Genomic DNA, 27,812 nt, shown 5'->3' on the forward strand with positions numbered 1-27,812 from the left:
AACGGGAAGTACTATCTTTCCGATGCTAACCTTGACGTGGCGCCCTTATCCTGATGTGACGGAAGAGAATCTTGAGACATACAATCAAGTGCTATATTCTCCACAAGTAATACATTATCAGACAGTCCAAAGTTAACATACACTAGCTTATTTAGACAGGCGGCACAAAGCTGGGATAGACGAACCTCGTAAGTGCTGTTCTCGGTAACAGCTGATCTTTTGCCGCCGTTAAAGAGGGAGGAGTTCTCCATGGCTACGATAGCCGCTTCAACGACGTCCAGCGCTGAAGCACTGGCGCGGAGGGAGGCGCGGGCGTTGCTTGCGACGTCGGCTAGAAGTGCTTCAATGGCTTGCTGGTGATCAAGATTCGTCTCCCAAGAGTTCGTGGTGCCAGCATGCAGGGCGAAGAACCCGGCTGGCGGCGTCGCGTGGTCGTCCATGGCTCACAGCGGATCAGGGACGTGTCTGGCGGCTTGTTATGAGTGACTACCTGCTGGTTCTGTAGCCTCCAGGAGGTGCTCCTAGGCTCTATATATAATTATGCGCTTGCCGTACCTGGTTCCCCAGGCACATGAATAGGGTACCTGGTAAGGTAATCAACGACTCACAACCTGCCCCGTCACGGGCCGCAACGAGCTACAGACCTCACGCTTTGAGAACAAGTACCATACTCATACTATAGATCACATTCCGTAATAGCAGCATGCGGGGCGTTGTGGCATCTTACAGCAGTCACCTTGAACATACCTACATCAGATAATCCACTTGTAGCGACCTGCAATAACCTGCACCAACAGCTTGCAGCAGCTCACAACAGCCTACAACGACAGGTTGTAACAGCCTACAACGGCTTCATTGAGGCAGCCGCTTGCTGGAGCCTATCACAGTCTGCAACGACAGATTGCGGGAGTGCCACTAGAGGTTGCCACCGTATGAGTGTGGGGGGACCCGTGTCACGGACACAGATCACGAGGCACAATGGGTATTACCTTTCGTGAATGACGGACGTTGAAACGTTACGCATGCAATTTGATGTTAAGCCAGGAAGCGCGGCCCAACACGGCAGGCAGTCTGTCCTGCTGTAATACATACGCGATGAGGTGGACGAACACGTAATGTCGAACGAACGATTTGAAAGATTGTACTCTACGGCGCCGTGTTGTGCAGGCTATAGCAATTGGCGGAACTGATCAATTGGATGAGGTACCTGGAAGAAGCCTGATAGGTAGGACGGTGGGAGCAGTATCCTCCTGGGCCTCCTTCTCCGCTCACTTCGCCACCGCCCCCTTCTTCGCTTACTCCGTGCTCGCCCACTTCCCCGCTCACTTCGTGGTGTTCTCCAGCTTCTTCTTTTGCTGCGCGGCGTGCCTCCTCCTGGGTCTCCTTCTCAGCTCGCTTCGCGGCAGCCTCAAGCTTCTTCTTCTGTTGGGCAGCGTGGTTGGCAGCCTCCTCCTGGGCCTCCTTCTCGGGTCGCTTCCCAGTGGCTTCGAGCTTCTTCTTCTGTTGAGCGGCGTAGTTGGTAGCCTTCTTCAAAGCCGACTTTGCGGCGGGCTTGTACTCCTCATCGTCCTTCTTTTTGACCTGGTACTCTGACACGGCGCCGTGGAGGACGAAGACCTCAAGGATGATCACTGAACATTGTTGTTGAACAGAGCGCGTTTCACAGCAGCAAGCGTTGAAGATGAGGTTGAAAGAGCCTTGTTCTTCTACAGAGGAAAGGAAGGGGTCGTGCACCCCAGATTGATCGGATGGGAGCTCAACCAATCGGATCTAATCGGAGGATCTGATCCGTAGTGCCCCGGGCCTCTTGAATCTCGCTCCTGCCCCACACTTCCGCAGCATGAATGTTAAAAATAGGCAAGTGTAAAACAAGGCTCTTTCAACTACCGTTTTTCATGCTTCAAGGTAACCTCAGGCGCTCTGTACGACAGTAAGGGAACATCCCCAACGTAGTAGAGAGCCGAAGGCATCGGGCCGCAATATCATCAGTAGAGTGAGTTTTGAAGAAAAAATGGAATAGCTCAACAACTCTTAGTTTGGGTTAGCTGTCTCTTATTAGAAGGAATGCAAAGTATGATATTTTATAATTTCCAAGGACCCACAGGGCTCAATACAAACAATCGAGTCTCTTCACAGCTAGTTAGGCAGAGCCGCCGTGCCGAACCTTGAGTAGATGCTTGTTGTTGGGAAAGCTGGGATGATGTCAAAAACTGTGAGTCATTGTGGCGGAGCGTGGAGGAAGATTCAGTGAGAAAGTCACAATGGAGGAGTGTCACACGATCAGTAACGGTTTCAATAGCACAACATATAAGAACACAACAACGACGACGCTGAGGGCCTCGACTCGCCCATCTTCTTCGTTTTTTTCTCCCACTTTCCACACAACACAACACAACACAACACCAAAAGGTGACGCGAATTGAGCTGCGACTACCAAGTGAACCGCGTATTCTTGCCCGCAGACAGACACTCAGGTAAAATCTAGTCCAAGCCTTTCTTTTACATTTGTAATTTTGATAACTGACACGCGTTGAAGGTCCAACTACTTGCTAGCTAGCCAGCAAGTCCAACGCCATGCCTCTCCCCATCGTTCACATCAACGGCTTCCCGGGCATTGGTAAGCTTACCATTACCCGCAAGCTCGTCACCCTACTTGCGCCTTACAACGGCAAACTCGTCCATAACCACCTGCTCATCGACCCAGCCTGTGCCGTCCTGCCACGCTCTAGCTCTGACTACCAGCCCTTACGGCGCGCCATCCGGGACGCCATCTTCAACACCCTGGCAGTTTCCCGTGACACTTTCGACTCCGTCTTCGTCTTCACCGACTTCCAGTCTGACGACGACGTCGGTCGCGCTGTAATGGCCGAGTACCGCGCCATGGCGGCTCGCCGAGGTTGCACCTTTGTCCCCGTCACCCTCACGTGCGGTAAGGAGGAGAACCTACGCCGACTGACCTCCTCTGAGCGGGCTTTGCACGGCAAGCTGACGGATGCGGAGCTGGTGTCGCACATCCGTGACAACGCTGTGATACACCAGTCACCAAGGACCCCTTTCAGGTAGAGCTTGACCTCACGGAACTGGATGCCGACGCCGCGGCGCGCATGATATTGGAGCATGTTTTGAAAGTCTGTGTGGAGCTAAGCTCTTGGCTGGGCGAGAAGGTTGATTGATCAACATCCATACTTGGACCCCCCAAATCCCTGGAGGTATCGCTGGTCAGCTTTCCTCTTATGGCGCTTTTTTTTTTTTTTTTTTCAGATAGTTTTCAGATAGTTTTCAAAGGTGCTTTTGATTGGAGCACCGCACAGACGGCTGTGGGCTCCCTTCAACAACAACACTGCCCGGCTAGCAAAATTCATTTGCATACTTGCTGCGTGGACTAGTTTAGGGACTGGAGGCAATGCATCATTCTAAACCTGTCAGCGCTTCAAAATCACAGAGCTTAAGTCCCTGAAAGGAGCGCAGTGTCTTGGGCGGAAGATGTTGAAATCACGGCCGCGTTCTCATGCGAAAGCAACACCTCATCTAATTCGCCACACGATGGATAACCGTGACCTCGAGCACAATGAAAACAACATAGCCAACCAACATAGCCACGCCAATCCAGCGGCAAAACCTGGCTCCAAACCAGACTGTCAGGGTCAAACCTATCGTCGACCCCCAAAGAGTCACCAGTTCTGGCATCGTCACGTTGCCTCCATCCAAAGCACCCGTAGTGTCAACCATGACAATGCCAACACACAGCGACAGCAGGAAGATGTTGCTGCCGACGCAATTCGCAACGAGAATGCCAGGGTGGCCGCGGTAGCCGCTCATGACAGAGATGAATTTTTCAGGCAGCGTGGTGGCGATGGCGAGGATGACAACGCCGAATAGAACGTCCGAGATGCCAAACTGGTCTGTGATATTTGCCGCTGCTTGGGAGAGGATGTAGCCGGCGAGACAGATGGTGATGAATCCGAATAGTAGGTAGAGGCCATGGTACCCGAGAGTGTGGCGTCTGCGGCGCCGCGACGGAGCAGGTTGAGGTGTGGCTTCTGGGTGGTGGCCTGGCCTAGCGGCTCTCACCTTTGGCACGCGAGGGTTGATGAGCGGGTCTGTCTCTGTAGCCTCGGCTCTGCTCACGGCAATTCTTGCATCAGAACTGCTGTGGCGATCATTGTCAACGTCAGAGTCACTCTCTGCGTCGCTATCGCTATCGCTGTCGCTATCACTGTCGGAATCTTCGGGTGCGGTAAGGACCCCTCGGCCAATGGCCAGGCCTACGAGCAGAAGATAGATTCCAAACGTGGCGATGAGAACAGGGCCACACACCTCCCATATGACACGCGTTGGAAAATAGAGAATTGGTGTGACGAAGGTCGTCAGAACGAGTAGCACGAGCGAATATATCCGCGCGCTCCTGTCAAATTTGGCCGCCCTCCCCGTCTCAAAGGATAGCAGGCCGAGCGAGAAGGCGCCCAAGATGTTGGAGATGGAGGCGCCGATCAGGTTTCCCATGGCTAGGGATGAGCGACCCCGCGCCAGGGACGCGACAACAACTGCCAGCTACGTTGCATCAGTGGCAGTTCGCAATAAAGTAAGCCGAACCCTTACCTCTTCCCACTCCCCGCCGGCTGTGAGGAGCCCAACGACGGTCTCAGGAAGCCCCGTACGACGCGCAACTACGGCCGTGTGATCGATGAATTTATCGGCCCCAACCTCGAGGATGAACAGGGCCGCTAGGAATGTGGCAACATTAAAAACAATCACGTCAGAGTCCGCCATGGTAGAGAATGGTGATGGGTATCAGGATAAGATGAATGAAGATGGCGAAGAAGGCGGTTTGAGGTGAAATATGTCGAATGTCAAACTGAGAACCGCTTTTAAATGTTTCTTCGAGCAGAGCGCGAGTCTTGACCGTCGCGGATGACGTGTTAGATGAGACAGGACTGCTGGGGTTGGCTAGCGGCGGCTGGGGTGGTGCAACTAGGCGGGGGTTTGCGTTTGGTAAAACGCCGGGCCGTTTCAATAGTTGAGTTGCCGTTAACTAACCATATCTATCGTGGGGTATTTGTGTGGAAACAAACCTGATGCACTTCGGGGACGGTTTTCTCTGTTTGCGTGCAGCAGATTCAAACTGAAGACGTACACCTTCTATTAATAGATATCGCTATAAACTCTCAGATTGGGTTTATCATTATATAGAGAATGATGACCTGAAGCAGTCTGCTTAGGTTGTTGAACAGCTGGTGCCCTCACTCGCTGCAGGCAGTCAATCTATTGTCCTTTTCTTCTCGTATCTCTTTACTTCAGCGCTGGCGCTGTTTATTTTATAAAATTTTCCCCAAAAAACGCAGTCCAGGTCGACCAGATGGCCTCTCTCCGGATGCCACCAGCCAAACCCGGCATCTTTCGAACCGCCTTGACTCGACTAGGCCTTTCTTACGACTCCTCTGAGAAATTCCAGGCCTCTATTGAGGCCGAAAGCCTTTCGGACGATGGGTCCATGTGGTCCAACGGACCAAACAGGATCGAAGACGAGAAAGACTTAGTGACAAAGGTGATCCATGCCGACGACGACCCTTCGCTCAATCCATGGACCTTCCGGATGTGGTTCATTGGTGAGTCCACTCCCAAATCGTCGGCGGCGTTTACTGATATTCATTTTTGTAGGTATTGGCCTGGGCATCTTCGGTGCCATTATGGAGACGATCTACTTCTTTCGCCCCGTCACACTGGATGTGTCCAACATCTTCCTCGCCCTCTTGAGCTACATTTTCGGCACCTTCCTGGAGTGGGTTATTCCGAAAACAGGCTTCATCGGACGGTGGTTCAATCCTCACCCGTTCAATATGAAAGAACACGCAGCCATGGTCGTAATCGCCTCGTCGGGGGCCCAGACTGCCCTAGCCGTCGAGGTCATTGCAGTCCAGAGGCTGTTCTATGACAGAGCGCCAAACGTCCTCATCTCCATCCTGCTCGTTGTCTCCTCGCAGTGTGTCGGGTATGGCTTTGCCGGACTACTGCGCCGAGTCTTAGTATATCCCACCAAGATGGTATGGCCCAGCCTCCTGCCGATGAACACCTTGCTGGAGACACTCCATCGCGACCGCAGGGAGACAAGGAACCGCCTCCGCTTCTTTTGGTGGATCCTTATTGCCGCCTTCGTCTGGGAGGTCCTACCTGAATACGTCATGCCGATTCTGACCGGTGTCAGTGTCTTTTGCTTGGCGAAGCAGGATAGTATGGTCTTCACCAACATCTTTGGCGGATCTAATGGCAACGAAGGGCTTGGAGTGTTGTCTCTGGGGTTGGATTGGCAGTTTATCTCCAGTAAGCCGTTGTGGATGCCGCTCGCGACCTTGACAAACAGCCTGGCTGGGTATATCATCTGCATCTTCCTGTTCCTTGGCGTCTACTACGGGAATGTATGGCAAGCTCGAGACTTTCCATTCCTCTCCCAGCTTCTGTTCTCTCAAAATTCGACGAGTTCCAACTACGTCGTGTATAACCAGACGGAAATCCTCAATGACGAGAATGTGCTGCTGCCGTCCGCACTTGAAACCGAGGGCATTCCTTTCTTTGCGGGGACTTATGCCATGTTCCTCTTTACGACCAACCTTGCTGTCACTGCAACCGTTAGTCACCTCTTGCTCTGGAATTGGGATGATCTCAAGACTGGGTACTCGTTCCTCTCGCCCAGTAGCATTCGGCAGCTGCTGTCGCCGCGGTCATGGAACCTGAGATTCTGGCAATCTCGGGTCAACGGCAGCCGAGACATCGATAAGGAAAAAGATCCCCATTACCAACTAATGCTTGCATATCCTGAATGCCCCAGCTGGTGGTACGCCTGTATTCTCATTCTATCCGTCATCATGGGTCTCGTTGCCATATACGCAGCAAAGTCGACTCTTCCCTGGTACGGGTTCTTCACGAGCCTCGGTGTGGCTGGAACCTTTATCCTCTTTTTCGGCGCGCAGGTCGCACTTACGGGATACCAGGGGAACGTGCAGCCGATCGTGCAGATGATTGGGGGTTACCTCCATCCTGGCCAGCCGCTCGCAAACATGTACTTTACCCTCTTTGGGTACAACTCGGTCATTCAGGGCATCAGTATGGTGCAGGACTTGAAGTTTGGGCAGTACGCAAAGCTCCCGCCGAGAGCGACGTTCTGCGCCCAGGTGGTCGGTACTCTTGTTGGCGCTGTCGTTAATTATATCATGATGGTCGAAATCACCACTAACCAGAGAGATATTCTCTTATCCATCCAGGGTACTAATATCTGGTCCGGTCAAAACATTCAGCAGTTCAATTCACAAGTGCGTCACTCACTCCTGCTCCTTATCATGGACTGAAACTAATCGCTCAGGCAATTGCATGGGGAGCTCTAGCGAAGGAAATGTTCTCCCCAGGCTCTCGCTATGGACTCGTACCTATCGGTCTGCTCCTCGGCTTCCTCCCGCCGCTCATCTTCCATACACTTCATCGGGCATATCCGAGAATCGGCTTCTCCAAGGTTAACACGCCCATTATCCTCGCCTACGTAGGAATTCTCAGCGTTGGGATCTCGTCCTCCATGCTTTCGTACTTTGCCATCGGCTTCGCGAGCCAATTCTGGCTCCGTCGATGGAAACCAGACTGGTTCATAAAGTACAACTATGTCTTGGCGGCCGCGCTCGATGGTGGCACGCAGATTCTTGTATTTCTCCTCACATATACCGTTTTGGGTGGCGTTGGCCCAGAAATCAAGTTTCCCAAGTACTGGGGCAACAATGCGGATGGGAATTTTGACTACTGCATGAGAGACCCGGGGGCTGGTTCTGTGGCCGCGGGCCCGATAGATCTGGACGGATAACTGAGCGGCACGAGAGAGGCATTACAAGTCCAGGGAGATACTACGAGGAAAAAAGAACATGTTACTGGTAGGAGCGAGTTGAGAACGAGAACAACCCGGACGGAACGGATTCTCAAGCTTATTATTACTCAACAACAACGAAGAAGCGAGGATATCGCGGCGCGGCGCTGCGTCATTCTGGCAGTATCCAAGCAGATTCATGGAACAGCCTTGTATTGATCTAGATCATCCTTAGCTAAGCATACCGTAGTTCCAGCCTCTTCTAGTGACTTGTTACCCCAGCTTCGAAGGACTCGTATCCGGGAGGTGCTTCCAGTAACTCAAGGCTTGCGAGTTCGTCTACTGTAACACTCTCAGCCCCAGTGCAACTTTGGACGCAAAAAATTACAGTACAACCACTAAAAGTGGCTAGTCGAATCTAACAGAGGCATTGACAGCTGGCAGAGCGGAACGTCCTTACGGCTTTGAAGTTAACTCTAGCATGGATAAGGCTAGTCGATGCTGCGATAGCCTCATTTGCAGTCACCTGAAGCTTCTGCCAGGACCCTTGGCTGTTTTGTTGCCTTCTGACCAGTTCCGAGATTATAGCTCTTTGATTGTTGCCTCGTTAAGAAGTTCCACCTTTCCTCTACGGCGACTATGTAGTGAGAGCACCGTATTCGAGACGCCCTGAGCGACTAGCCGCTCTTTTGGCGGCAATGCTACCTCGGTTAGGACTAGTTGTTTGATGTCCCAAATGTTTCGTGGGGTCAAACAACAGTGCGACGAGTACTACCCCTTTGTTAGCCCGACTAAGCTGTTGGGTAGTCTGAGCGCCATTGTTTTGTCACTTGACTAGCTCAAGCGACACGTTTTAGAATTAGTTGACGTGGTAAAAGGCTTATGCTAGCGCAGCTAGAAAAGGAAAAGGAAAAAGTCAGGGGCTCTGACATTCAAGCACTCTTTCAGCAAGGAGGCTCATGATACACTATCTCAAACGTCAGGAGGATGACGGAAGGCTCATGCCTCGACGACAATTAGTAGCTCTTACTGTCTATCCTCTGACTACAGTTGACTTGAGGTATTTTTAGACGTCATGTCGTTTCAAGCCTTAAAATAGCTCAAACATCACCGACAAGGCCGGGGCCTTTCTAGTAATATGATTTAGGCTGGCTACTATTGGCCAGTTTGGATTTTCGAACGGTGCCATGTCCCGAGGGCTGTTAACTTTCATACATGTTGGGTTGAGTATAAAGGATGTAGTTTCTCTCGAGTTGGGACCCTCGATATCACAATCAACTCAGATCAATCAACAGTCCGAGTCTTCTCAACACTCCCCCATATTCTTCTCCCAATGCATCCCACATTATTTCTCGCTGGACTGGCTGCAGCCATTCCTGTTACCTTGGCGGAAGAGCTCCGTGCAGACGATGTACCATCAGCATGCACAACTATCTGCCAGCCCATTGTCGATCTTACCAATACATGCGATATCGACCCCAACGAGACCGACAACGATAATGACAAAAAAAGGAAGTTGCGCCTCCGCGAAAGCGGCGAGTCTGATGAAGAGGCTATCGAAGCAAACTGTATTTGTACAAATACCAGCTTCGACGTTGCTGCCGTAATGGCGCTCTGCGCGAGCTGCATGTCCCAAAACAGCCAGTCAACAGAAGGTATTAACTCCTAAAGTAGCACGTTCGAGTATGGCTACGTATAGCTAGCTAACAGGCAAGCAATAGATGTCGATAAGATCATGTCGCAATGCTCTTTCACGTCCACTTCGTACGTGGCCTCGGCTACGGCCATAGTCTCAGGCATTCAGGTCGAGGCAACAAAGCCAGTCACGGCTGGGGCTTCTAAATCTACTTCCACGAGTGGTGCGTCATCGTCCACCGACTCCGCTACTGGTGGCGCTGGGAAGATGGCTGTGTCCATTCTGGCTGCTGCAGGGGCCGGGTTAATATTCATGTTGCGATTGTAAAGAAGCCGACTACCTATTAGTTGCCTCGTACTGTACCAAGGCTTTCGGGGCTCCACGAGCAGTGAATATCTATGTCTCGGGTGGAGAGGTCGCGATCTTCAAGCGGCTTAGGCCCCGAAGTTGCTTGCTCCCGAAAGCCTGTAGCTGGTGTACCAGATTGTGGGGCTGCTGGAGTCGGAAACGGAGGCGAAATTTCTGGTCCTGAATCCGTGTCCATGTTATCCCATTTTTCGAGTAATCAATAGTCATGGAAAATCACTCAATGCTACCTCTTGAGGAAGATTCAGACTGAATAAATTGGATGCCAAAGGTAGAGAATAAAGAAATAAGGCACGAAGCAGTGTTAAAACTACGGATACAGAGTACAATGCTGTCGAATGCGGGGTCGGAGTAGTAAGCCAGAGCCTGTGCGCGCAAAAAGGAAAAAAAGAAAAAAAACTGGCCACGCACAGATGCCACCAGCCCTTGTAAGCGCCTTACTTCTAGTCGCTGATATGTACAGAGTTCCGCCCACAAGGACTACTCAAGCCCTCTGTAGGGATGGGACCCTATGCTTTAGAAAGCGGTGTCCTTGATCTCGAAGACGTCATCGGACGTTCCAGAGATTGCATCTCCATGTCGACTGTAACGATGATCTTCCGACTTGATGAAGCATCATCCAACTGTTCCCAGTCTCTATCTGATTTGACGTTGGGTATAATGCTCTTGTGCCGCCGTCCTGTGGATACTCCAACCTTGCTCGTCACAGTTGACTTTCCTGCCCCTGTAAAGGGTGTGACATTAGACGATGAGTGTCCATGGGATGAGTCAAAGTTGACCCAGTTCTTCAGAAGTCGCCGTAACGAGGGCAGCGAGCCTGCAATGATACCAGTTCCTGACTCAAAGACAGACCATAGCGCAATATTCCCAACATTGTCTGTGTATTCCAGGTCAGCTGAGTTATCCTAGCCCAAGATGGAGAACTTACATGGATAGTCTTTAGGGTCAGCATAGAACTTGATATAAGGAAGTCTCACGATAGTGGCAATGGACGCCCTATTTTCAGCATTAAGTTAGTAAATCTTCAATAAGCTAGTCCAGGACGAACGGGCTTACAGGACACCTAATCCCAGGCTAATGCTGATAGAAACCTTCGTCGCCATTTTCATCTGAGCTTTGTAGAGCATAAAGCCAGGCAAGATTGCGCATATCCAGTCTGTAGCCACGGCCGCAGCGGATACGAGATAACTAAGACTTGTGATGACGATGGGAGGAGAACATGTTCCTGCAGATTTATCCCAATTTGCCTGTACAGGACGGCACATGGCAAAAAGTCCAATAATGACGATGAGGGTAGAAATGCACGAGGCCGTGAGCGTAACCCATGTAATAATACCATGGGTTTTGACAACTGCGATTCGAAGGAGTGTGACGCAGATCGATGCTTTAATGAAGATTAAAGAAGAGCAGTAGAATGTCTGGAATAGCCAAATGTGCTATTCGCTCTGGGTGTGAGCTAAGAACCGCTGTCGGGAGGGCAGTTGAGGCTTACCACTTTACTCTTTTACACGAGGTATTCATTCAGTCGCTCATCCTTGGCACCGAGCCCGTAATAGCATCCCTTAGATATGACACCAACAACAACCATGAACAGCATCTATGCGCTCTCAATAAGCTTGCTTTCTTCAGACAAAAGGGAAAAAGAGGCCGCAACTTACCCACCCAACTAGCATGAGGACATCATTCCCACTGAAGACATCATGTTTAAGTCGAATTCCACATCTCAGGGCGACAACTATCGTGGATGGAGGGGTCAGAAAGAGAGTAACGACGAGGAGGACAAGCCCAAGGCCCTGTGGGTTAATGGACGTGACATCTGGGCTCACTGCCATGGTGGATATGTCTCGATCGGTCCGTAAAAGTTTAGATGTTACCTAGATGTCGCGTTGCACATTGAACAATGGGCTCCCTTTTATTCCGCTTTCCCCCGTCGGATAAACCTTCGGTCTCTTCCTCGTTCATGGGTCGGCAGATTGGGATCCCCTTAGCGCAAGGCACGGAGTGTCTTCCCCGCGATAAAACTCTCTTCCCCGGTCGAAGACTATCGTTAGTTTCTTTAGCCTCCAAATAGCGGACATCAGCCCTAGGTATTGCAGATAATCACATCTAACTTTGGCCCGCAGTTCGTCGAGATGAGGCGGCAATTCGTCGCAACTGACTCGTGCACCAACTTTGGTAGAGGATTCGCCCCCAACATCCTTCACGGCCTTCACATGCAGAAATAGGAACACGAACTCATGGTGGCAAGGGTTCGGTAGCCCTAGGCCATAAAAGGCTGCTCATTAGATTAATATGAAGGATTTGGACGAGTTTAGTCAAGTCGTCGGCTCCTTGGCGATGATGATCCCATGTCCGAAACCTTTCGGCAGCGTGTTTAAGGCTGAGTTGACGAATGTTTCAGCCATAGCTCTCAAGAGTCTTTTTCCACCACGAGTCATTGTTTTTGGTCCTGAGCTTTGTCATTGTCGTGCGTGTTCTCTTATGCCATGTGGCAGTCGCCATGAAACCCCTATCTCGTGCATACGGTGCATTGGAAGCCGAGGTTTGATATGCCGCTCGGAACCAAGCCGCCACGATCCGATGCTTTAGTGCTTTAGTGACGATCGGGACTCGGACGCTAGCAATTTTCGGTGCGAGACGAGATACAGGCCCTGTCACCCACGACGTTGATCGCAGAGGTCAAAGCGACAAGGGTGGCTTACTAAGCCAGAATGGTTCGCTGACCTGACGATTGAGCCCTCTCACGTTTCGTGGCTGTTGACATCCATCATGCGTGCCCAATCTTGGCAAGCCTTGGGCTCTCTTATTCTACTTTTTCAATGACGTACTCGTCAGACACGAGATCAAAGAATACCGGGCTCTCCTATGACTTCTCGAGAATCGGCTCTTCCAAACGCAGTTCCTACCCCTCTTGTTCCAGGAGACGGTGGTGGTTATCGTGATGGTCATCACGAATCTCGCCGGTCTCATAATTCGCTTTCCTCTTCACTCAATCGAGGTTGTCGACCTCCGTCCAGTGCAAGGGCTCATTATCCACGCCCCTGATGTCGAACCCATCGGGATTATATTGTCAGGCAATGTCTTGTAGAACACCACAATGGCCAGGTTTCCCCATAGCTTGCTGTTAGACTACCTTCCGTCCAACAACATCATTTAGGTCTATAAGCAGAGCGAATGGAACTCTACTTAGTCTGGGATGACGAACCAAAAGACAATCAACATCACCCTGAGCTCGTATAACTGATCCTGCCAGATCAGATTTTGCACTTTTACCAGGCCTCCATAGTTTCATGGTCTGCACAGAATGCGCTACCCATACAGCGAAAGCTCAGTGTTGACCTCGCGGCCACGCAGCTAGGGACATTACTTCTCGTCGGCATCATCTTTATTGCCATCTGTGTTATCCCCACTCTCGTGCGTTACCCACTTTTCTAGCGTCATCACTGCGCCGACCTTGAGGTCTCCCAGGTCCCTGACGCCAAGCTTGACTGGATATTGCATGCTTTTAAGAACTCGCAGCATATCAGCGAGATTGACTTGGCCTTTCATGACCGCGGCCTCTTCAAAACAGCAGCTTATGAGACAATCGAGGCTCTAGGCCCTACCGTTCGAGGGTTGGCACGGACGTGTTCGATTCGACCCCCTGGTGAGAAACTAGCGAACGGTAGCCAGCCTCAAGGCGACGAGCCGTGGGTTTTACTGGTTTCGTGAGGGCCAGGTGTCTCAGAGGCTTATAGTAATCAAGCTATAGAAGATCAGGTAGTTGATCCTACCACTTGTTTCAAGGATGATGCTACACGTGTTGAAAGGGATGAGGTGGCCGATGAACGCCAAGCAAAGAGAACAGTGAAGACAGAGAGCCTAACGTGACACTACCGAAACTCTCTTGTCAAATCTTCAAACATAAATGTCACAACCTTCTAATTCCTCCATACCAAGACACATGACTTGGCTCGTCTTAGCCGGGGCACCTGTCATCCTTTTAACCGATAGATGGTTGTTTATAATAGGAAACCAAAATATGCAGGCCTTAATTTCGAAGCCTTATTGTTAAGATAGAACTTGTTCATTTAAAATCTCAATTACCTACTTGTTAAGCTTGAATGATATTAATAGTGCTCCTTTACGCCGACAGCCTCAACCAGTGCTTCAGATCTTATTCTGGGCGAATCCGAGGACCTTCTTTTCGCTCTTATCGCCCTTCATATTAATTGCCCCTTGGTTGCTTCAAATTTGAACCAGGCTTCAGATTCACCTTGCCTCAGCACACTGGCCCCTGGTGGGTTGCTTCTGCTCTGTTGAGCCATGCAGGGCCCACACGGTGAGGAGGCTTGGTATGCTCGTCATAATCGCACTCTCGAAGTTGTTTCGGGCGATTGAACAGTTTGATGTCGTTGACTAAAGGGTATCTAACTGTTGGAGAGGTTCTCTCTGTCCAAAGCGAATGGTAGGCATCATTGCTTCAAAGGCTGGCATGTTCTGTGGAGTCACCAAAATCGCTCGCTCGCATGGCCTCCGGGCTAGTTTTCTTAGATTTTGTCATTTGCAGTCTCGAGGCATGATACCAGTGAGTGTACAAAGTTGGGATGAGCAATGCCAGGGGTCATATATGCAGTCGTGCGGCAGAATCCGATGAATTTGTGAAACATTTCACAGGGTACCCCACAATGGCGTCGCCGACAGGGCTTTCATCAAGGCATTTTGTCGGGATCCAATGAGACAGGGGTATTGGATATTGGATTGCTGGTTTTATGCATATGACGGATGAACTCAAAACGACGACGAGAGGTTCTTGCTAGGTATTCATGGATGTGTCACCTATAGGCGCAAGTTATTGTATTTTGTGGAACTTGGGGGCTACTAGTATGCTATTGGAATATCCGAGGGATGAACCAACAGATTGAAGGTCGGGTGGATAATGTTTTTCTTGCTATTAGAGGACTACTGCATTTGCATTGAGGACGTTATTGAGGCCGCTCGGTGAGGTTTGTCTTGGCCAATTGTGTCGTGAAACAGCCGGCCTGATTGTGCCAACGCATTGCTTGTAGCAACTAATGCATACGTACGTCGTTCTTTAATTTTACAGACATGCATTTGGTATCCGTACTTGTGCTCAACTTATCGATAAGACTATCATGGGTACAGGGAATCGCCATTGACCGGGGGAGGTAGCCGAGGGACACAGCTAGCCTCCCAATTGGCCTCTCAAGATTTATTCGAGAGGCTGGTTTCATGCATCATGTCGCTTCGCTGGCAAGGCGAACAACTCTTGACAGTGCACCTGTCACTAAAGCAGGCTGGGGGCATGGGGCGAAAATCCCTTGTCAGCCGATGCGCGGTAATTCGCTGATAATCCTGGTCCCCTGGCTTGAGTGACCCCTCACCTGGACCATTCCTGTTTTCATCGAATCGACATTTTGCCCAACCTCCAACAACCCCGACTCTCCCTCACAACATGGAGGGAGTCGGCGCTGTCGCAAACGTCGTCGTCAACCTGTCTGTTAAAGTCGCCACGCTCTGCTCTCAGTATGCCGAAGACGCCAGGAGCGCCAGGAGCGACATCGAGGAGCTGCGCGACGAGGTGACGACGCTAAGAAGAGCCGCCAAATCAGCACGCCGCCTGATCAAGGATCAACATGGCGCCAGCTTGGAGGCCTCTCGAGACATGGAGGACGCCCTTCGGGAAAGCCTCAATGTGCTGCGAAAATTGGTGGAGAGCCTTCAGTATAGCACTGGTCGCAGGTTTATGAGGCTGTTTCGCATCAGGGTGTTGAGATGGCCATTGAAGAGGAGGGACGTTAATCAGAAGATTAAACGGATTAGGAGATGCACGAAAAGGATCAATTTGGCTCTTCAGGTCTATCAAACGTACGTCGACTAACATGCACCATTCATCAGTTGAGCTAACATATTATGATCAAGGGCCATAATTGGCGTCGAAGCCAAGGTTGTCAGAGTTGATGAGACCATGGTCTCTATGGAACAGCGCATGCTCATGCACATGTTGCCTACTGCACTGGGTGCACTGTACGACTCACGCGAAGAAGAAGATGGCGCTACTTGTTTGACGGGTACCCGAGTTGAGTTACTTCGAGACATAGATGATTGGGTCAACAGTCGGAAAGCTCCCACCGTCTTTTGGCTCAACGGAATGGCCGGCACCGGAAAGTCGACAATATCCCGGACTTTTGCAGCAACTGCAGCTATGCATCGATATCTAGGTGCTACATTCTTTTTCAAGAGAGGCGAGATCGACAGAGGGAACATGTCCAGGTTCTACACAACCATCGCCTACCAACTTGTTCGCTCCATGCCTGACCTCGTCCCGCACATCAGAGCAGCTATCGACGGAACACATTCCGTCACAGAAATGTCCGCCGATAAGCAGTTTGAAAAACTCATCTTGCAACCTTTGATGCGTGTCCGAAATAGGAATAGGACAACTCTTGCGATCGTCGTGGACGGCCTGGATGAGTGTGATGGGCATGACGACGTGCGGCGCCTGATTACTCTCTTATCTGACTTTAAAGATGTCAAAAATTTCCGCATCAGAGTTCTCATTACGAGCCGAACAGAACTACCGATTCGACTAGGTAATCACGACGGTCGGGACCATCACAGGAATTTCGTGCTTCACGAGATATCAGAAACTGTTGTCGAACACGACGTTGAGATTTTCCTAAAGTTCAGGCTCGATCAAATCAGGAGGAACTACAACCGCTCAGTCTCAAGGGACAGACATCTACCAAAGGACTGGCCTGGGCCAAGAGATACGGCAACACTCGTCCGGATGGCTGGCCCGCTCTTCATCTTTGCCACCACAGTCTGTCGATTCCTCTCGGACAGGAGATGTGGCAATCCCAGAGAACAGCTACGAAAAGTATTGAAGTACAGGACGAGGAGTCAAGAAGCCAAAATGGAAGCGACTTATCTCCCACCACTGGAGCAACAGTTGGCGGGACTCTCCAACAGTGGAAAGGGACAAGTCCTGGATGATTTCCGAACCGTTGTTGGGACCATTGTTCTTCTCGAAACGCCGCTCTCAGCACCCGCTTTGGCCCACCTCCTTGATGTCCGAGAAGACACAGTTCATGCGAGATTGGACGTGCTCCATTCCGTGCTGAACGTACCACAATCTCCAGACTCCCCCATCCGGTTACTCCACCTATCCTTTCGAGATTTCCTAACTGACCCTGAGAGAAAAGGAACCGATGAGTTCTGGGTGGATGAAAAGTACTGGAACGGCCATATTACCTCATGCTGCCTTCGCATCATGAACGATGCCCTGGAAGAAGACATTTGCGGCCAGGTTCACCCAGGTGCTGATCGCTCAAGCTTACGACGGGGACAAGTGGATTCGTCTATCCCACCGGAATTGAAATATGCTTGCCGTTTCTGGGCTCATCACATGCAGAATGCGGAGAGGAGCTTCTACCGCGACCAAGAGATCTACAACTTTCTGTCCAGCCATTTTCTTCATTGGATAGAGGTCCTTAGCCTCATTGAAAGGCCTGCCGAGAGCTATCACATTTCGAAAAGCCTCCAAGTATTTCTACATGTAAGAAGGAACTGCAATGCTCTGTTTTAACTTCATGCTAACGGACACTTAGAATACACCCTGTTCCGAGCTTGGCCAGCTCTTGAAAGAAGCCCCCAGCTTTATCCAGAGGAACTTGGCCATCATCGAATCACACCCACTCCAGTTATACTCTTCCCTTCTCAGCATCACCCCAGAGAACAGTGTGATGCGGAGACTCTTCTGGGGCGAAGGTCCTTCATGGGTATCCCTTGTTCCAGCCCCCGACTCTCACTGGGGCCAAGTCCAATACACCTTGGAAGGCCACAAGGGAACCGTCAACGCTGTTGCTTTCTCTCCGGACTCTTCTCTCCTGGCTTCAGCCTCATCAGATCACAATGTCAGGATCTGGCGTGTGGAAACAGGTGAATGCATCCGAGAATTTCAGAGACATAAACGCCCTGTAAGGGACGTCAAGTTCTCACCCGACTCGGCGCTCATAGCATCCAAATGCGACGAGTCTATCCGGATCTGGAAAAGCGATACGGGTATACAACTCGAGAATCTAGCCATTCATGGGAATCACAGAGAATGCCCAGTTGAGTTTTCACCAGACTCTAAACTTGTGGCGTGGATTGGTGAAAGAGGTGACTTGCGGATTATGCAGCTGGATACCCTCCAGTGCATATGGCAGTTCAGACAAGGCGGCTTCACAGATCCCAGGAAACGACTTCAAACTACCCCCTACTCGTTGCGTTTCTCATCAGACTCGAAAGTCATCGCGGTAGTAGTGGAAGAAACGGGCTTCTTCTCCCTGTGGAGTGTCGAGAGTGGCTATCGCATACGGAAACACGAACAAACAGGGAATCTCTCCCTCGACGTACCTCACAACAGTCCACGCCGGGACGTGTCGTACTGCTTTGTTGAGGACACGAGTCAATCGACCGCCATGAATACAGGGTCGACATTCATGATGGCAGGCAACGAGCACCTTCATTCCGAGTCCGACGACACAGTCCTTGTCCGCTGGGTTGAGACGGGCGAAGTCGTGCAGAGCATCACGACCCCTTACAGTGGCAGGAGCCGCGCCACTTTGACACAGTTTTCTCCAGACGGCGCAATTCTGGGGTCAATACATGAAGACAAAACCGTCAAGATCTGGGAAATCGCGACGGGCAATTGTCTGCACATTCTCAGCGGTTTCGCAAGCGAAGTAAAGGCCATGTCCTTCTCTCCAGACATGCGTCTAGTCGCTTCAGGGTCTGCCGACAAGATGGTGCACATCTGCTCCATCAGCTCTGGAAGCAATCTCCCTCTATCAGACGAAAGCAGACACCCCATTCAAGCCATGGTGCTATCTCCAGACGGTTCCGTCGTTGCATCCTTCTCCGCAAACAGAGAGCTGGCCCTGTGGAGGATAGATACCGGTGTTTGCATGCATCGTCTCGAATGTCCCCACAGGATGGAGCATTCAGAAGGACCCTCTTCGAAACCCCCATTCGCTTTCTTGAGTCGTTTACTCTTTTGCGCGTGGTCGCGATCGACTCTATACATATATCGCGTAGACACGGGCCAGCGTGTCTCCGAGGTTGACAAACACCATGGATCTGAGGTTGCGTTTTCCCCTGACGGGAGCCGCATCGCTTTTAGGCCCAGCGAAGACACCATTTACACCATGATGCCAGACTCTGGGGAGTACGGTCATCAACTCACGGGTGGGAGAAGGCTTTCAGACCCTAGATTCTCACCCGACTCTACATATGTTGTGGCTCTATCCCACACCACCAAGCATTCTCACGTGTATGTTTGGTCTGTCGAAGACGGCGTCTGTCTTCATAGACTTCGTACGCGGCTTCCACCCAGCGCCACCAAGGCTCACATCAGCGGGATTTCTCCAGACGGGAGATGGATCGCGGTGCAGTGGGCGATTGACGAAGAACGGGCTGCACGGGGTGTACGCGCATACAAGCGAGTGTATTCCCTGGAAGTCATATCTGTCGCCCTTGGTGATGTTGCTGTGAGGTTCACCGCGCCGTCCTCAAGGCCTCCCGTGGATTGCAGCTTCTCAAGTGGTTCTCAGCATGTGGCCTGGGTTTGCGGTTCCAGCATGAGAGTGTGGGATACTGCAACTGGGGCACTTATTAATCACGTCAACCTCGGCTTCTCTCCAACCCGCATTGATTTTGACATCGGCAGAGACTATCCCTTCACCAACTTTGGTCGAATCTCCATCAATGCCCCTCAACCAGAAAATGACAATGGCACAGGGATTGCCCCCGGGAGGTTGGGATACGGAGTCAATCCCGACATGTCATGGCTCATGTGGAACGACATGGAATTCTTCTGGTTGCCGCCGAGATTCCGACCCCACGAGGGCTGCGCCATCGAGATATCAGGCTCGACGATTATTATCGGTTCAGAAACAGGAGTGTTACTTTTTTTCAGATTTACATTGGAGGAGACGCTTTCCAGGCATCGCATAGTAACGATTGTGGAATAGTTGGAGAATTCGCAACAGTTGGGTATATAGCGATGGGAATGATTTTCATAAAGGTAAAGACATATTATAGTACAGGGCGCAGGAAACGCCACGACTTATGAGAAATGAAAGATACCACATCTAGTAATCATTTGACAAAATTTATCAAAATTCATACGGTTTATACACAGCAATTACGCTCGACTTGTGAGGTGTAGTTTCATCCTTTCTACCAACAAAGAGCTGTTGATGGTAGGAAGTCGGAACAATCAAGTCTCAATTTCAAAGGCTTGTTGCTTAGATAGGCCCAGTCCTTTGAAAAGCCTGGCTATATGCTCATCTAATCAAACTAGGTAAGCTTAAGAATGGATGTTAACAATGTTATCCGGCACGCCGAGGACAGTCTCAACCAGTGTCCCAGGGGTCTCGCTCCTGGTGAACCTGACCACCTGCTTCTCGTTCCTATCGCCCCAATCATTCGTTCCTCCGTTTGCTTCCAGCCTAAACCAATCCTCGGATCCTCCTTGACCAAAGTCAGAGCCAGTCGCAGTGACGCTGACGAAAATGTCGGTCGAGGTGTTGTTGATGACTGTGATTACGCCCATGGTGTCCATTTGAGACGTTAGCGTGTTATCCGTCGTTGATATGTTACAGTCAACTCACAGATTTGCGGTGATCGCTGATGAGAGGCGTGTAAAGAATGATGTGACTTGAGGCTTGATAACCTTGATAACTACTGTAGGTAAGTACCGATTTCAGTCCGCGATAAGGCTCCAAGAAAGCTGAGAGACTAGGTTTGGAAAGTTTTCTTGTCGAGTTTATATAGTCGTTTCTAGGTAAGGGATTTCTAGATAGAGAGACCCGCCTTGCTGAATCTCAGCGTCATAGCAACTCAATACCTCCGATGGTAGGGTATCACGACCATCCCGAGAACACTCATGACTCTGAGTTTCGGGGCAATATTGTGAAGATCATGAGACCCCCTTCGGGTTCCTCATTCATGTACGCGCAGATATTGGACAAGACTATCTTCGTATTATCGGCCATCTTCCGATAGCTTGTGTAACCTCGGAATGCACTTTATCTGCATGCAGCTCAACTTAAATCCAACATACTTTGGGGGGCGATGGATGCTGTTTCACGCCAATCAAACTGCGGTGTGAAGATGCAGGTTAGACGAGAACAGGGAACGTCTATCAACATTTACCTCGAAGGAGAAAGAATGGGGGCTCACTACAATATCCCAACTGACTCGTTTGGTAAAAACCACAGAAGTCAGCTGCAGAGCAGCAACGAGCTCATCGTAAAGCACAAGGACGGGAAGTACTGCTATCCCGATACCAATATTAACGTGGCGCCCCATCTCCCGATGTGCCGGAAGATAATTTCAAGACATTCATCAAGCATTGGGCTCCCCACCCGAGGCAATACTGATAATGATGCCTGGAGAGGATGTCTCGGCCAAGAATATCATCAGGATCCTATTGGTTCTTCATCCCGTTTCTCTCCACCTCGCTCGAGATCAGTGTTCTCTCCGACTACTATAACTACCATTCGTTTCTATAATCAGGAATCTCAGCAACGCAACCAGAAAACTTCCACAGTGAGCTTATTAGCACTGGTCTGCCAGCAACAACGCTTTGGGGCAAGCTCATTAGACAGAGACACTACCCTGACGATGCTGGCTACCCTTCGCCATGGGCTTTTCAAAGATGCGGCAAAGGCATGGACTCTATGTTTAGAACATATTTCTATTCTTAGAAATCAATCTCAGTTCCATAACGCGTTTGCCGAGCAAAATACCGATTCTAGCCTCCACCTGCCAGGGATGGAAACGTTATTAAGCGCCGCACGCAACACGCCCTTGTTTTATCTCCACTTGACGCACAAAGGCATGGCATACAGGGAACAATCGTAATCCCGGTGCCTACGAGGTACATTTGAAGATCCGGTTGGTAGCTGAACATGGATAACGTTGCCGGGACCCGCTTGTTGCTTGAACTCTCTACTCATCAACCAATAAAATGCCAAGGTGCCAGTGCCATCCACGTTGTTGGCTCACTCTAGAGTCGTGATTGGTTACCAAGAGGACTCGGGCGAAGCTCGCAGTCGTTCTGACCTGAAACCTGACCGGGTGGTTCCCGCTCGCGGTAGCCGCGCGGCTGCGGGAACCTCCCCTCCCCCCAAGAAGATCAGTTGATGTGCTTCTAGTTCATGCATGCTAGTGCCATTGACCTGCAGGCCCCCATCTCAAGTTGCATGATGCAAACAGCGCAGAGTCCTTCAATCCTGCAGCGCTTCGCTAATCAGTCCATCCGTTTTCTTTACGTGAAACAAAGTCAATGCATGTTGGGCCCACGGCTCCTAACTTGGGGGCCAAGGGTTATGGCTTGTCGTGGCCAGTGATGGTCTCCTCGTGTTCGCATAATCGCGCCTCGTAATGGTCTAACATCCATCTCACCTAAGCGCCCTATCCTGAAGCCTAACGCCTCCTTCGCGGGACGCACGCGAAGAAACTGGTAAGAGATCAGTGGTATTGGTTGTTTTTAAACAACAGTCATCCGAGAGATTCGTTCACTGAACCACCACTCTTAGTACTCTCATCATCCTCAATAATACTTCCCAAAAACCTTCAAGTCTCTATCATCCCAGCAACAGTCCCAAAATGGCCCCGAAAAGCACAAAAGAGATAGTCAAGTATTTCAATGACTCTTTAGAAAAGGTTCCCAGTTACGAATTTCCAATGAAATCACTACAGTTGGCGCAAACGGCAAAGGTAAGGTCACCCAAATGCCAATATCATCACCGTCACGTTAATATCCGGAAAACACAGTCTCAGCTCCCCGGGGACCGGTATAACGAATACTTTGAGGCAGCCTGTAGGGCTGCCTGGTCTTTGCCACACGAGAGGGGACTGTTTTTTTGGGCTCCAGAGGCTGAGGAGATATACGTCCAGGTGGCGAGGGCATTCAGTCATTGGCCGGAACCTGTGGGTATCTTTAGAGAACTTGCCCACGCTTTGATGCAACTTCATCTGATCCAGAATGGCCAGTGAAGAAATGTGTCTAAGAATGGGGAAGCCAGGGAGGGGCAAGGAGATAATGTTATGGGATTATGGGTAATTAGTATCTAGCAACTGCTTTTTCTCTTCAACTTCTAGGGCGTCACAAAGCTTCGTTTACCCTTCACAGCCCGCCTCGTGACTTTATTTCCAAGCCAGGCGTCGTGATTACTCTCCGTTGCTTCATTGATGGAATATCTTTAATTTCCGTAGCTCATATGGCCCATTCATCGTACCCGGATAAATCCACAGTTTGTTTTATCAGAGCCCCAGGCCCAGTGAAGATGTATCACCAACGGTCTGATACTCGTCATCACGCGGCAATTGATCAATGGAAGCATCTAGAATTCCACATCCGGTCTCATCAATTTAGGTAGTCACCACACGAGTCAGTTTCACTTTTGAGTAGGAGTAGTGAGAAAAATATTGTCCTTCCTCAGGTTACGAGACATTCATCAACAAAACACAAGCTACCTCTACACACCTTCAATAATCCGATACGCAGCCAAAGAACCTATACCAATTTGATCTCCCTCCGAGCAGGCTGATTTGGAAAACTGTCCTTGTCCAATTTCTCCACATGCAAGCATCCCACCCTTTGATAATGCCCAGAGCTTGGATCGCGTCCCAGAATCAACCCATTCATCCAAATATCCCTCACTCCACTTAACCACAAAACCCAAGCTGTTGCCTCGAATGTGGACGGATCCTGGAGATACTTCACTTGCACACTTTCAGTTGCTCTCGCAACGTTGCCGTTTTCCACTGCCAGATGGCAGTCCTCGGTGACTGTGAACTCGGCTTTGCTCAAATCTCCAGCCTCTGGGCCGAACGAAACGGTGTGTATGAAGACTTCGGGGACTTTGGGTTGCGGAACCGCGCAGGTGACCTTGACCTCAAACAGGGGCGCCTCCATCAAGATGTGTCCCCCACTTACCCGCCCAAATGGTGCTACTTCAGACGTTTTGCAGAAGGCTTCCAGTATTTTGGGCTGATATTCTGGCTCAAGTTCCACATGGAATTCCTCCGTGCGATGAGCGAGCCCAATGCCTGGAGGTAGCGATGCCCACGACCATGTGGGCGCAATGCTCTCTTCCAATGCCAGACTACAAATTTCCCCTTCTCGAGTCCAGCATAGGCTATGCGGCAGGTAAGCTTCCCAAATTCCCGCCAGGTATCTTCCCTCAAAGCTTGGTGCAAAGTATTCTGCTATTCCGCCGATGGCAGGGAGTCGATCGCTTGCAAAGGTGCACTTTCGGTACGTGTACTGCTTTACAAGTGATCCCCAGAGTTTCCAGGCCGCTTGTGTGCGATTTTCGTCTGTTATCGGCGCGTTGTATAGTTCATGTAAAGCTTTCTGGGCATTCCATTCTGATATCCCTGTTCCCAATACTCGGTGTGCGTCTTCGCATGCAGACTGGCCCTGGCAATGCCATATCACAGTGGAAGGCGTGAAGTGTGCGATTCGACTTGATAGAACCGATTCCTGGAGCGTCCAGGCGCGATGCGGCAGCAGAGAGCTTCCGGCAGAGAAGTAGTTGTCGTTCCCCCCATACAAATACAACTCGTTCATGTGGTGTTCCCTCACGATGTAGTTGCATGGGCGACCAGTTCGGTCATGTGTCAGGTAAACCATTCGTTGCCACCGATCATCGCTTTCTCGGAGAAACGGAACAGAACCATCTGGCGATGTTTCCACAGCAATAGTAAGATGTGCCCCGGAGTAGTATCGTGCCATCTTTGTCGATTCAATCTCCCAGTCCCGCTCGTCATCTTGAATAATGCATAGCGAGTCAATCCAGACGTACTCGATCCCAAGTTGTCGACTAAGCCAGATGGCGTCTTGGAAGACGGCTGATAGGTCATTCCAGAGAATGCAGTCCTTGTGTTGAAGGACCGTTTGCTTGGTGGTCTTGATAGGGAGTTTTTCGCGGGGTCCCCAACAATGGCTCAGAGCAACATAAGTGCCTCTTTCACCAGGTTGGGGCTCGTATAGCCTCAAGGACTCGTCATCCATGATCTGTACCAGCCGGGCCGGTAACTCTGGGTTTTGTTGAAAGCAAAACTGGTGTTCACCGTCTCCTAGTTCGCAAGTATGGAGCGCATCTTTGAGAAATTGGAGGCTCTCCTGTGATTTAGGGCTCCAGCGCAGACTGGTGAGAGTTTCTGCTTCAGCAGTTGCGGGGACCTCGGACTATGGACCAGGTATTAGAAACGCGCGCTTACAGATCGGACTGGTACTTACCTGAACGGCAGGACAGATTCTAACACTCCTATCGAATGAATCATGGTGAAGCCTTGCCCCTGACTTTGTCTTCCCAAGCCAGGTGCATCGCACTGTAACGATGTCGCCCTCTTCTAGGCTAAGCCACATGCTCTTGTTCTGGCCCTGCTGGCTATCATCGATGAATTCCACATCAGGGTAGTCTGCTTCCAGGGAAGACTCCAGCCTATGGAAGGTGGCTTTGAGCAAACGACACCGATGGCAGTTTTCGTTCAAGGTTTCGACATCAACGTGGTATACCTTAAGCCACTGCTCAAACAGCGATGCCTCTGGGTTTGAGTCGACGGGTATGAAGTCGCGGCACATTCCGCACCATGGCGGCTGAAGCTCGACAGTTGGCGGGGCGGTTTCTTCGTCCATGACGGCAAGGTTACTGTGGCAAAGCAATAGGTAAAATCAAAAGACGATAGAATACAGAACTTCATTCCAAGGCTTGAAACTAGAAAGGAATTGGGATCATTTTGGGGTCGCCTCCTGGCCCCATCTTGGAACCGCGCGGTTCCTCCCACGATTCAATAGGCCAGGAATTGCCGCGACTATTTCTGGATTGCGGTCGCTTGCCGCCCGGAATCAGGGCCCCCCAATGGGCCATGCAAGCAAGGGACAAGGGTCTAGGGAACGCCCCAACTGCTGCGGATTTTATTCCTCTTCCACAATCAACAGTTGGCAAGCTTGTCACCAAGGAATGGAAGAGTTAGAGTATCTACCAAGGCATCTTTTACTATCTCACTCTTTTCAACTTCAACTACACAACTTGTGTTACAGTATTACTCATAAGCAACTTCAAAGTTCATCCGTCTTATGTGTTTAACAAGTTCTCAAGGTGCTACCATAGAGTGCCTCGGGAGACGCCAGCGGCTAATGAGCCGAGCACATGGTGGCGCAGCTTGTTGGTCCGTTTCAAAACGCACCCTTGTGATGGAGTCCAATCTATCGGCCGATCGAGTGATGTACCTGGTCAAAAGAATACTGGCTGAGAAGTATATTAAAGCCTCCTAGTCCAACCCTGGTGTCATCAAACCTCATTCCCTCTCAGACACCACACTACCGCTAAGCATCGATCCATCGCTTTTCATCCGTTCATACATTTTGATTGCCAACAATCGTCTGATTCTCGATCACCATGGCGAATGACGAGTTCAACAAGGACATGGTCCACGGCACCACATCTACGGTTTCCCCCATGAATGAGTGCATCAAATACGCAAAAGAGGCACAGGTAACTCCCCATTGATGGCTACAAGAACACGGCCAGGGCATAACATGCTGACTTTCTCATCTCAGACGCTACTTGGAAGACGCCGGTGGGACCGGCTCGCCCAATATGCTTATAACGCCATCGAACTCGTGCCAGAAGGAAGATATCCTGTTTGGAGTCCGGAGGCTTTGAGGATAGATGCCCAAGTTAAGAAGGAGTTCGGAGACTTCGCGGACGTGGCGGGTGAATTCGTGATGTTCGTACAATACTCCAAGACGGCTCACTACGATGCTCGCACGGGGTCGTTCACAGCTTGAAGAGCCAGGGAGGGTCGAATGGATGGAAAGTAAAGGACCGAAATGAATCAGGATGTGACGGAATAACGGCCATAATTGATGTTTAATTGTTTCTTGTTAAATTCGAGAAGACATACTTGCAGTTTCCCTTGGCTCTTACCAACATCCACGCGACGCGCTGTACTACGCAAGGCTTCGAAATAGCAGAAATATCAATCTTTTTTTATTTTTATCATCCAACGCCCACTCTTTTATAGCCGCTGAATAACGTGGTATGAATATCTTAGCTGCTGGGCTTGCCATTGCCTCCGCCCAGGCTATGTTGTTTCAGGAAAAAAGCCTTGGGCTGAGCCTATCACTTGAGGGGGCCTCTAGTTGGTCCGTTTCTTCTGTCAGACAACCTATTAGTTCCAAACACAGCCTCCTAAGGACCAGGGCACGCGGGACCGGGCCGGTATCTCGCCGCCCTCAATTAATATGGCGCAGTGTCTCTCGTCACCTCATTTGCGTCACGCCGACCCCATTACTCCCAGCTAAAATAAAACCTGACATCACCCCATTGCGATAGTTCGGCTTCAATTACCTATCTGTATCACTGCTATATCACTTTAAAACAATAATGCCGACAACGAAAAAAACCAACAACGAGGCCACCGGGCCCCAACGTGCGAGCGAATTCAACGATGCGCTTCAAGCAGTGCCAGGACAAGTCGCCATGATGCACGTGTTGCAATACTCATACATGGCACAGGTACGTCCTCTCAGGTGGGGCTAAATCACAGAATACTTATCGACAAATGTGCAGACTACACTTCGGAAGTGCGACTTTGAGGAGCTGATCGAAGCGTCCCAAGAGGCGGGCAAGATTCTGCATGAATGCGGTTCACCGATTGACTGCACAGGGAATCAAACTTGGCCTGAGGATGCGGAGAAGGTCAACACTCAGATCAAGGAGAAATACGGCGAGTTTCCAGCAGTTGTCGACGGATTTAAGAAGCACGTTGAACATGCTCGGGCGGCGATCGCAGCGAGTAGGCGAGGGATCTAGGAGTCAAGCGAAAAAGAGGGGGGATGAAATGAATATCAGAATGAGTAATATGACCTAATGAAATTGAGCTTCAAAAATAATCACCGAG

At 50.5% G+C, this 27,812-nt stretch overlaps 11 protein-coding genes across 11 annotated transcripts; 7 read left to right on the forward strand and 4 right to left on the reverse strand.

Moving 5' to 3' along the window:
* Positions 1-1,146: 1,146 nt before the first annotated feature.
* Positions 1,147-1,639, reverse strand: NECHADRAFT_77184 (uncharacterized protein; the record flags this gene model as incomplete). The annotated part of the gene is made up of 2 exons (XM_003041535.1): positions 1,147-1,589; positions 1,633-1,639. The coding sequence occupies 2 exons, from the start codon at positions 1,637-1,639 to the stop codon at positions 1,147-1,149; spliced, it is 450 nt and encodes a 149-aa protein (XP_003041581.1).
* A 935-nt stretch (positions 1,640-2,574) lies between these two features.
* On the forward strand, positions 2,575-3,063 carry NECHADRAFT_34920 (uncharacterized protein; the record flags this gene model as incomplete). The annotated part of the gene is made up of 1 exon (XM_003041481.1): positions 2,575-3,063. One exon carries the CDS (start codon positions 2,575-2,577, stop codon positions 3,061-3,063), a length of 489 nt encoding a protein of 162 aa, XP_003041527.1.
* Positions 3,064-3,528: 465 nt separating this feature from the next.
* Positions 3,529-4,770, reverse strand: NECHADRAFT_91537 (uncharacterized protein; the record flags this gene model as incomplete). The annotated part of the gene is made up of 3 exons (XM_003041536.1): positions 3,529-4,106; positions 4,182-4,551; positions 4,600-4,770. The coding sequence occupies 3 exons, from the start codon at positions 4,768-4,770 to the stop codon at positions 3,529-3,531; spliced, it is 1,119 nt and encodes a 372-aa protein (XP_003041582.1).
* A 721-nt stretch (positions 4,771-5,491) lies between these two features.
* NECHADRAFT_34981 (uncharacterized protein) lies at positions 5,492-7,840 on the forward strand (the record flags this gene model as incomplete). The annotated part of the gene is made up of 3 exons (XM_003041482.1): positions 5,492-5,606; positions 5,659-7,304; positions 7,355-7,840. The coding sequence occupies 3 exons, from the start codon at positions 5,492-5,494 to the stop codon at positions 7,838-7,840; spliced, it is 2,247 nt and encodes a 748-aa protein (XP_003041528.1).
* A 1,333-nt stretch (positions 7,841-9,173) lies between these two features.
* Positions 9,174-9,803, forward strand: NECHADRAFT_77188 (uncharacterized protein; the record flags this gene model as incomplete). Its single annotated transcript, XM_003041483.1, has 2 exons — positions 9,174-9,495; positions 9,544-9,803. 2 exons carry the CDS (start codon positions 9,174-9,176, stop codon positions 9,801-9,803), a joined length of 582 nt encoding a protein of 193 aa, XP_003041529.1.
* A 548-nt stretch (positions 9,804-10,351) lies between these two features.
* NECHADRAFT_34927 (uncharacterized protein) lies at positions 10,352-11,674 on the reverse strand (the record flags this gene model as incomplete). The annotated part of the gene is made up of 5 exons (XM_003041537.1): positions 10,352-10,719; positions 10,771-10,838; positions 10,899-11,278; positions 11,353-11,439; positions 11,501-11,674. 5 exons carry the CDS (start codon positions 11,672-11,674, stop codon positions 10,352-10,354), a joined length of 1,077 nt encoding a protein of 358 aa, XP_003041583.1.
* Positions 11,675-15,297: 3,623 nt separating this feature from the next.
* On the forward strand, positions 15,298-18,793 carry NECHADRAFT_34879 (uncharacterized protein; the record flags this gene model as incomplete). The annotated part of the gene is made up of 4 exons (XM_003041484.1): positions 15,298-15,714; positions 15,808-17,400; positions 17,453-17,983; positions 18,347-18,793. Coding segments are annotated over 4 exons (2,988 nt in total), but the record flags the coding sequence as incomplete, so codon positions are not given.
* Positions 18,794-22,502: 3,709 nt separating this feature from the next.
* Positions 22,503-22,892, forward strand: NECHADRAFT_77191 (uncharacterized protein; the record flags this gene model as incomplete). Its single annotated transcript, XM_003041485.1, has 2 exons — positions 22,503-22,613; positions 22,671-22,892. 2 exons carry the CDS (start codon positions 22,503-22,505, stop codon positions 22,890-22,892), a joined length of 333 nt encoding a protein of 110 aa, XP_003041531.1.
* Positions 22,893-23,314: 422 nt separating this feature from the next.
* Positions 23,315-25,577, reverse strand: NECHADRAFT_99468 (uncharacterized protein). Its single transcript, XM_003041538.1, has 2 exons — positions 25,144-25,577; positions 23,315-25,092 (listed from the first exon to the last, which is right to left on the reverse strand). The coding sequence occupies exons 1-2, from the start codon at positions 25,540-25,542 to the stop codon at positions 23,413-23,415; spliced, it is 2,079 nt and encodes a 692-aa protein (XP_003041584.1). The 5' UTR covers positions 25,543-25,577; the 3' UTR covers positions 23,315-23,412.
* A 728-nt stretch (positions 25,578-26,305) lies between these two features.
* On the forward strand, positions 26,306-26,697 carry NECHADRAFT_77193 (uncharacterized protein; the record flags this gene model as incomplete). Its single annotated transcript, XM_003041486.1, has 2 exons — positions 26,306-26,401; positions 26,467-26,697. The coding sequence occupies 2 exons, from the start codon at positions 26,306-26,308 to the stop codon at positions 26,695-26,697; spliced, it is 327 nt and encodes a 108-aa protein (XP_003041532.1).
* Positions 26,698-27,295: 598 nt separating this feature from the next.
* Positions 27,296-27,724, forward strand: NECHADRAFT_77194 (uncharacterized protein; the record flags this gene model as incomplete). Its single annotated transcript, XM_003041487.1, has 2 exons — positions 27,296-27,427; positions 27,482-27,724. 2 exons carry the CDS (start codon positions 27,296-27,298, stop codon positions 27,722-27,724), a joined length of 375 nt encoding a protein of 124 aa, XP_003041533.1.
* Positions 27,725-27,812: the final 88 nt, after the last annotated feature.

Source organism: Fusarium vanettenii (assembly GCF_000151355.1).
Source record: "Fusarium vanettenii 77-13-4 chromosome 3 genomic scaffold NECHAsca_44_chr3_2_0, whole genome shotgun sequence".
Lineage (NCBI taxonomy): Eukaryota > Fungi > Ascomycota > Sordariomycetes > Hypocreales > Nectriaceae > Fusarium > Fusarium vanettenii.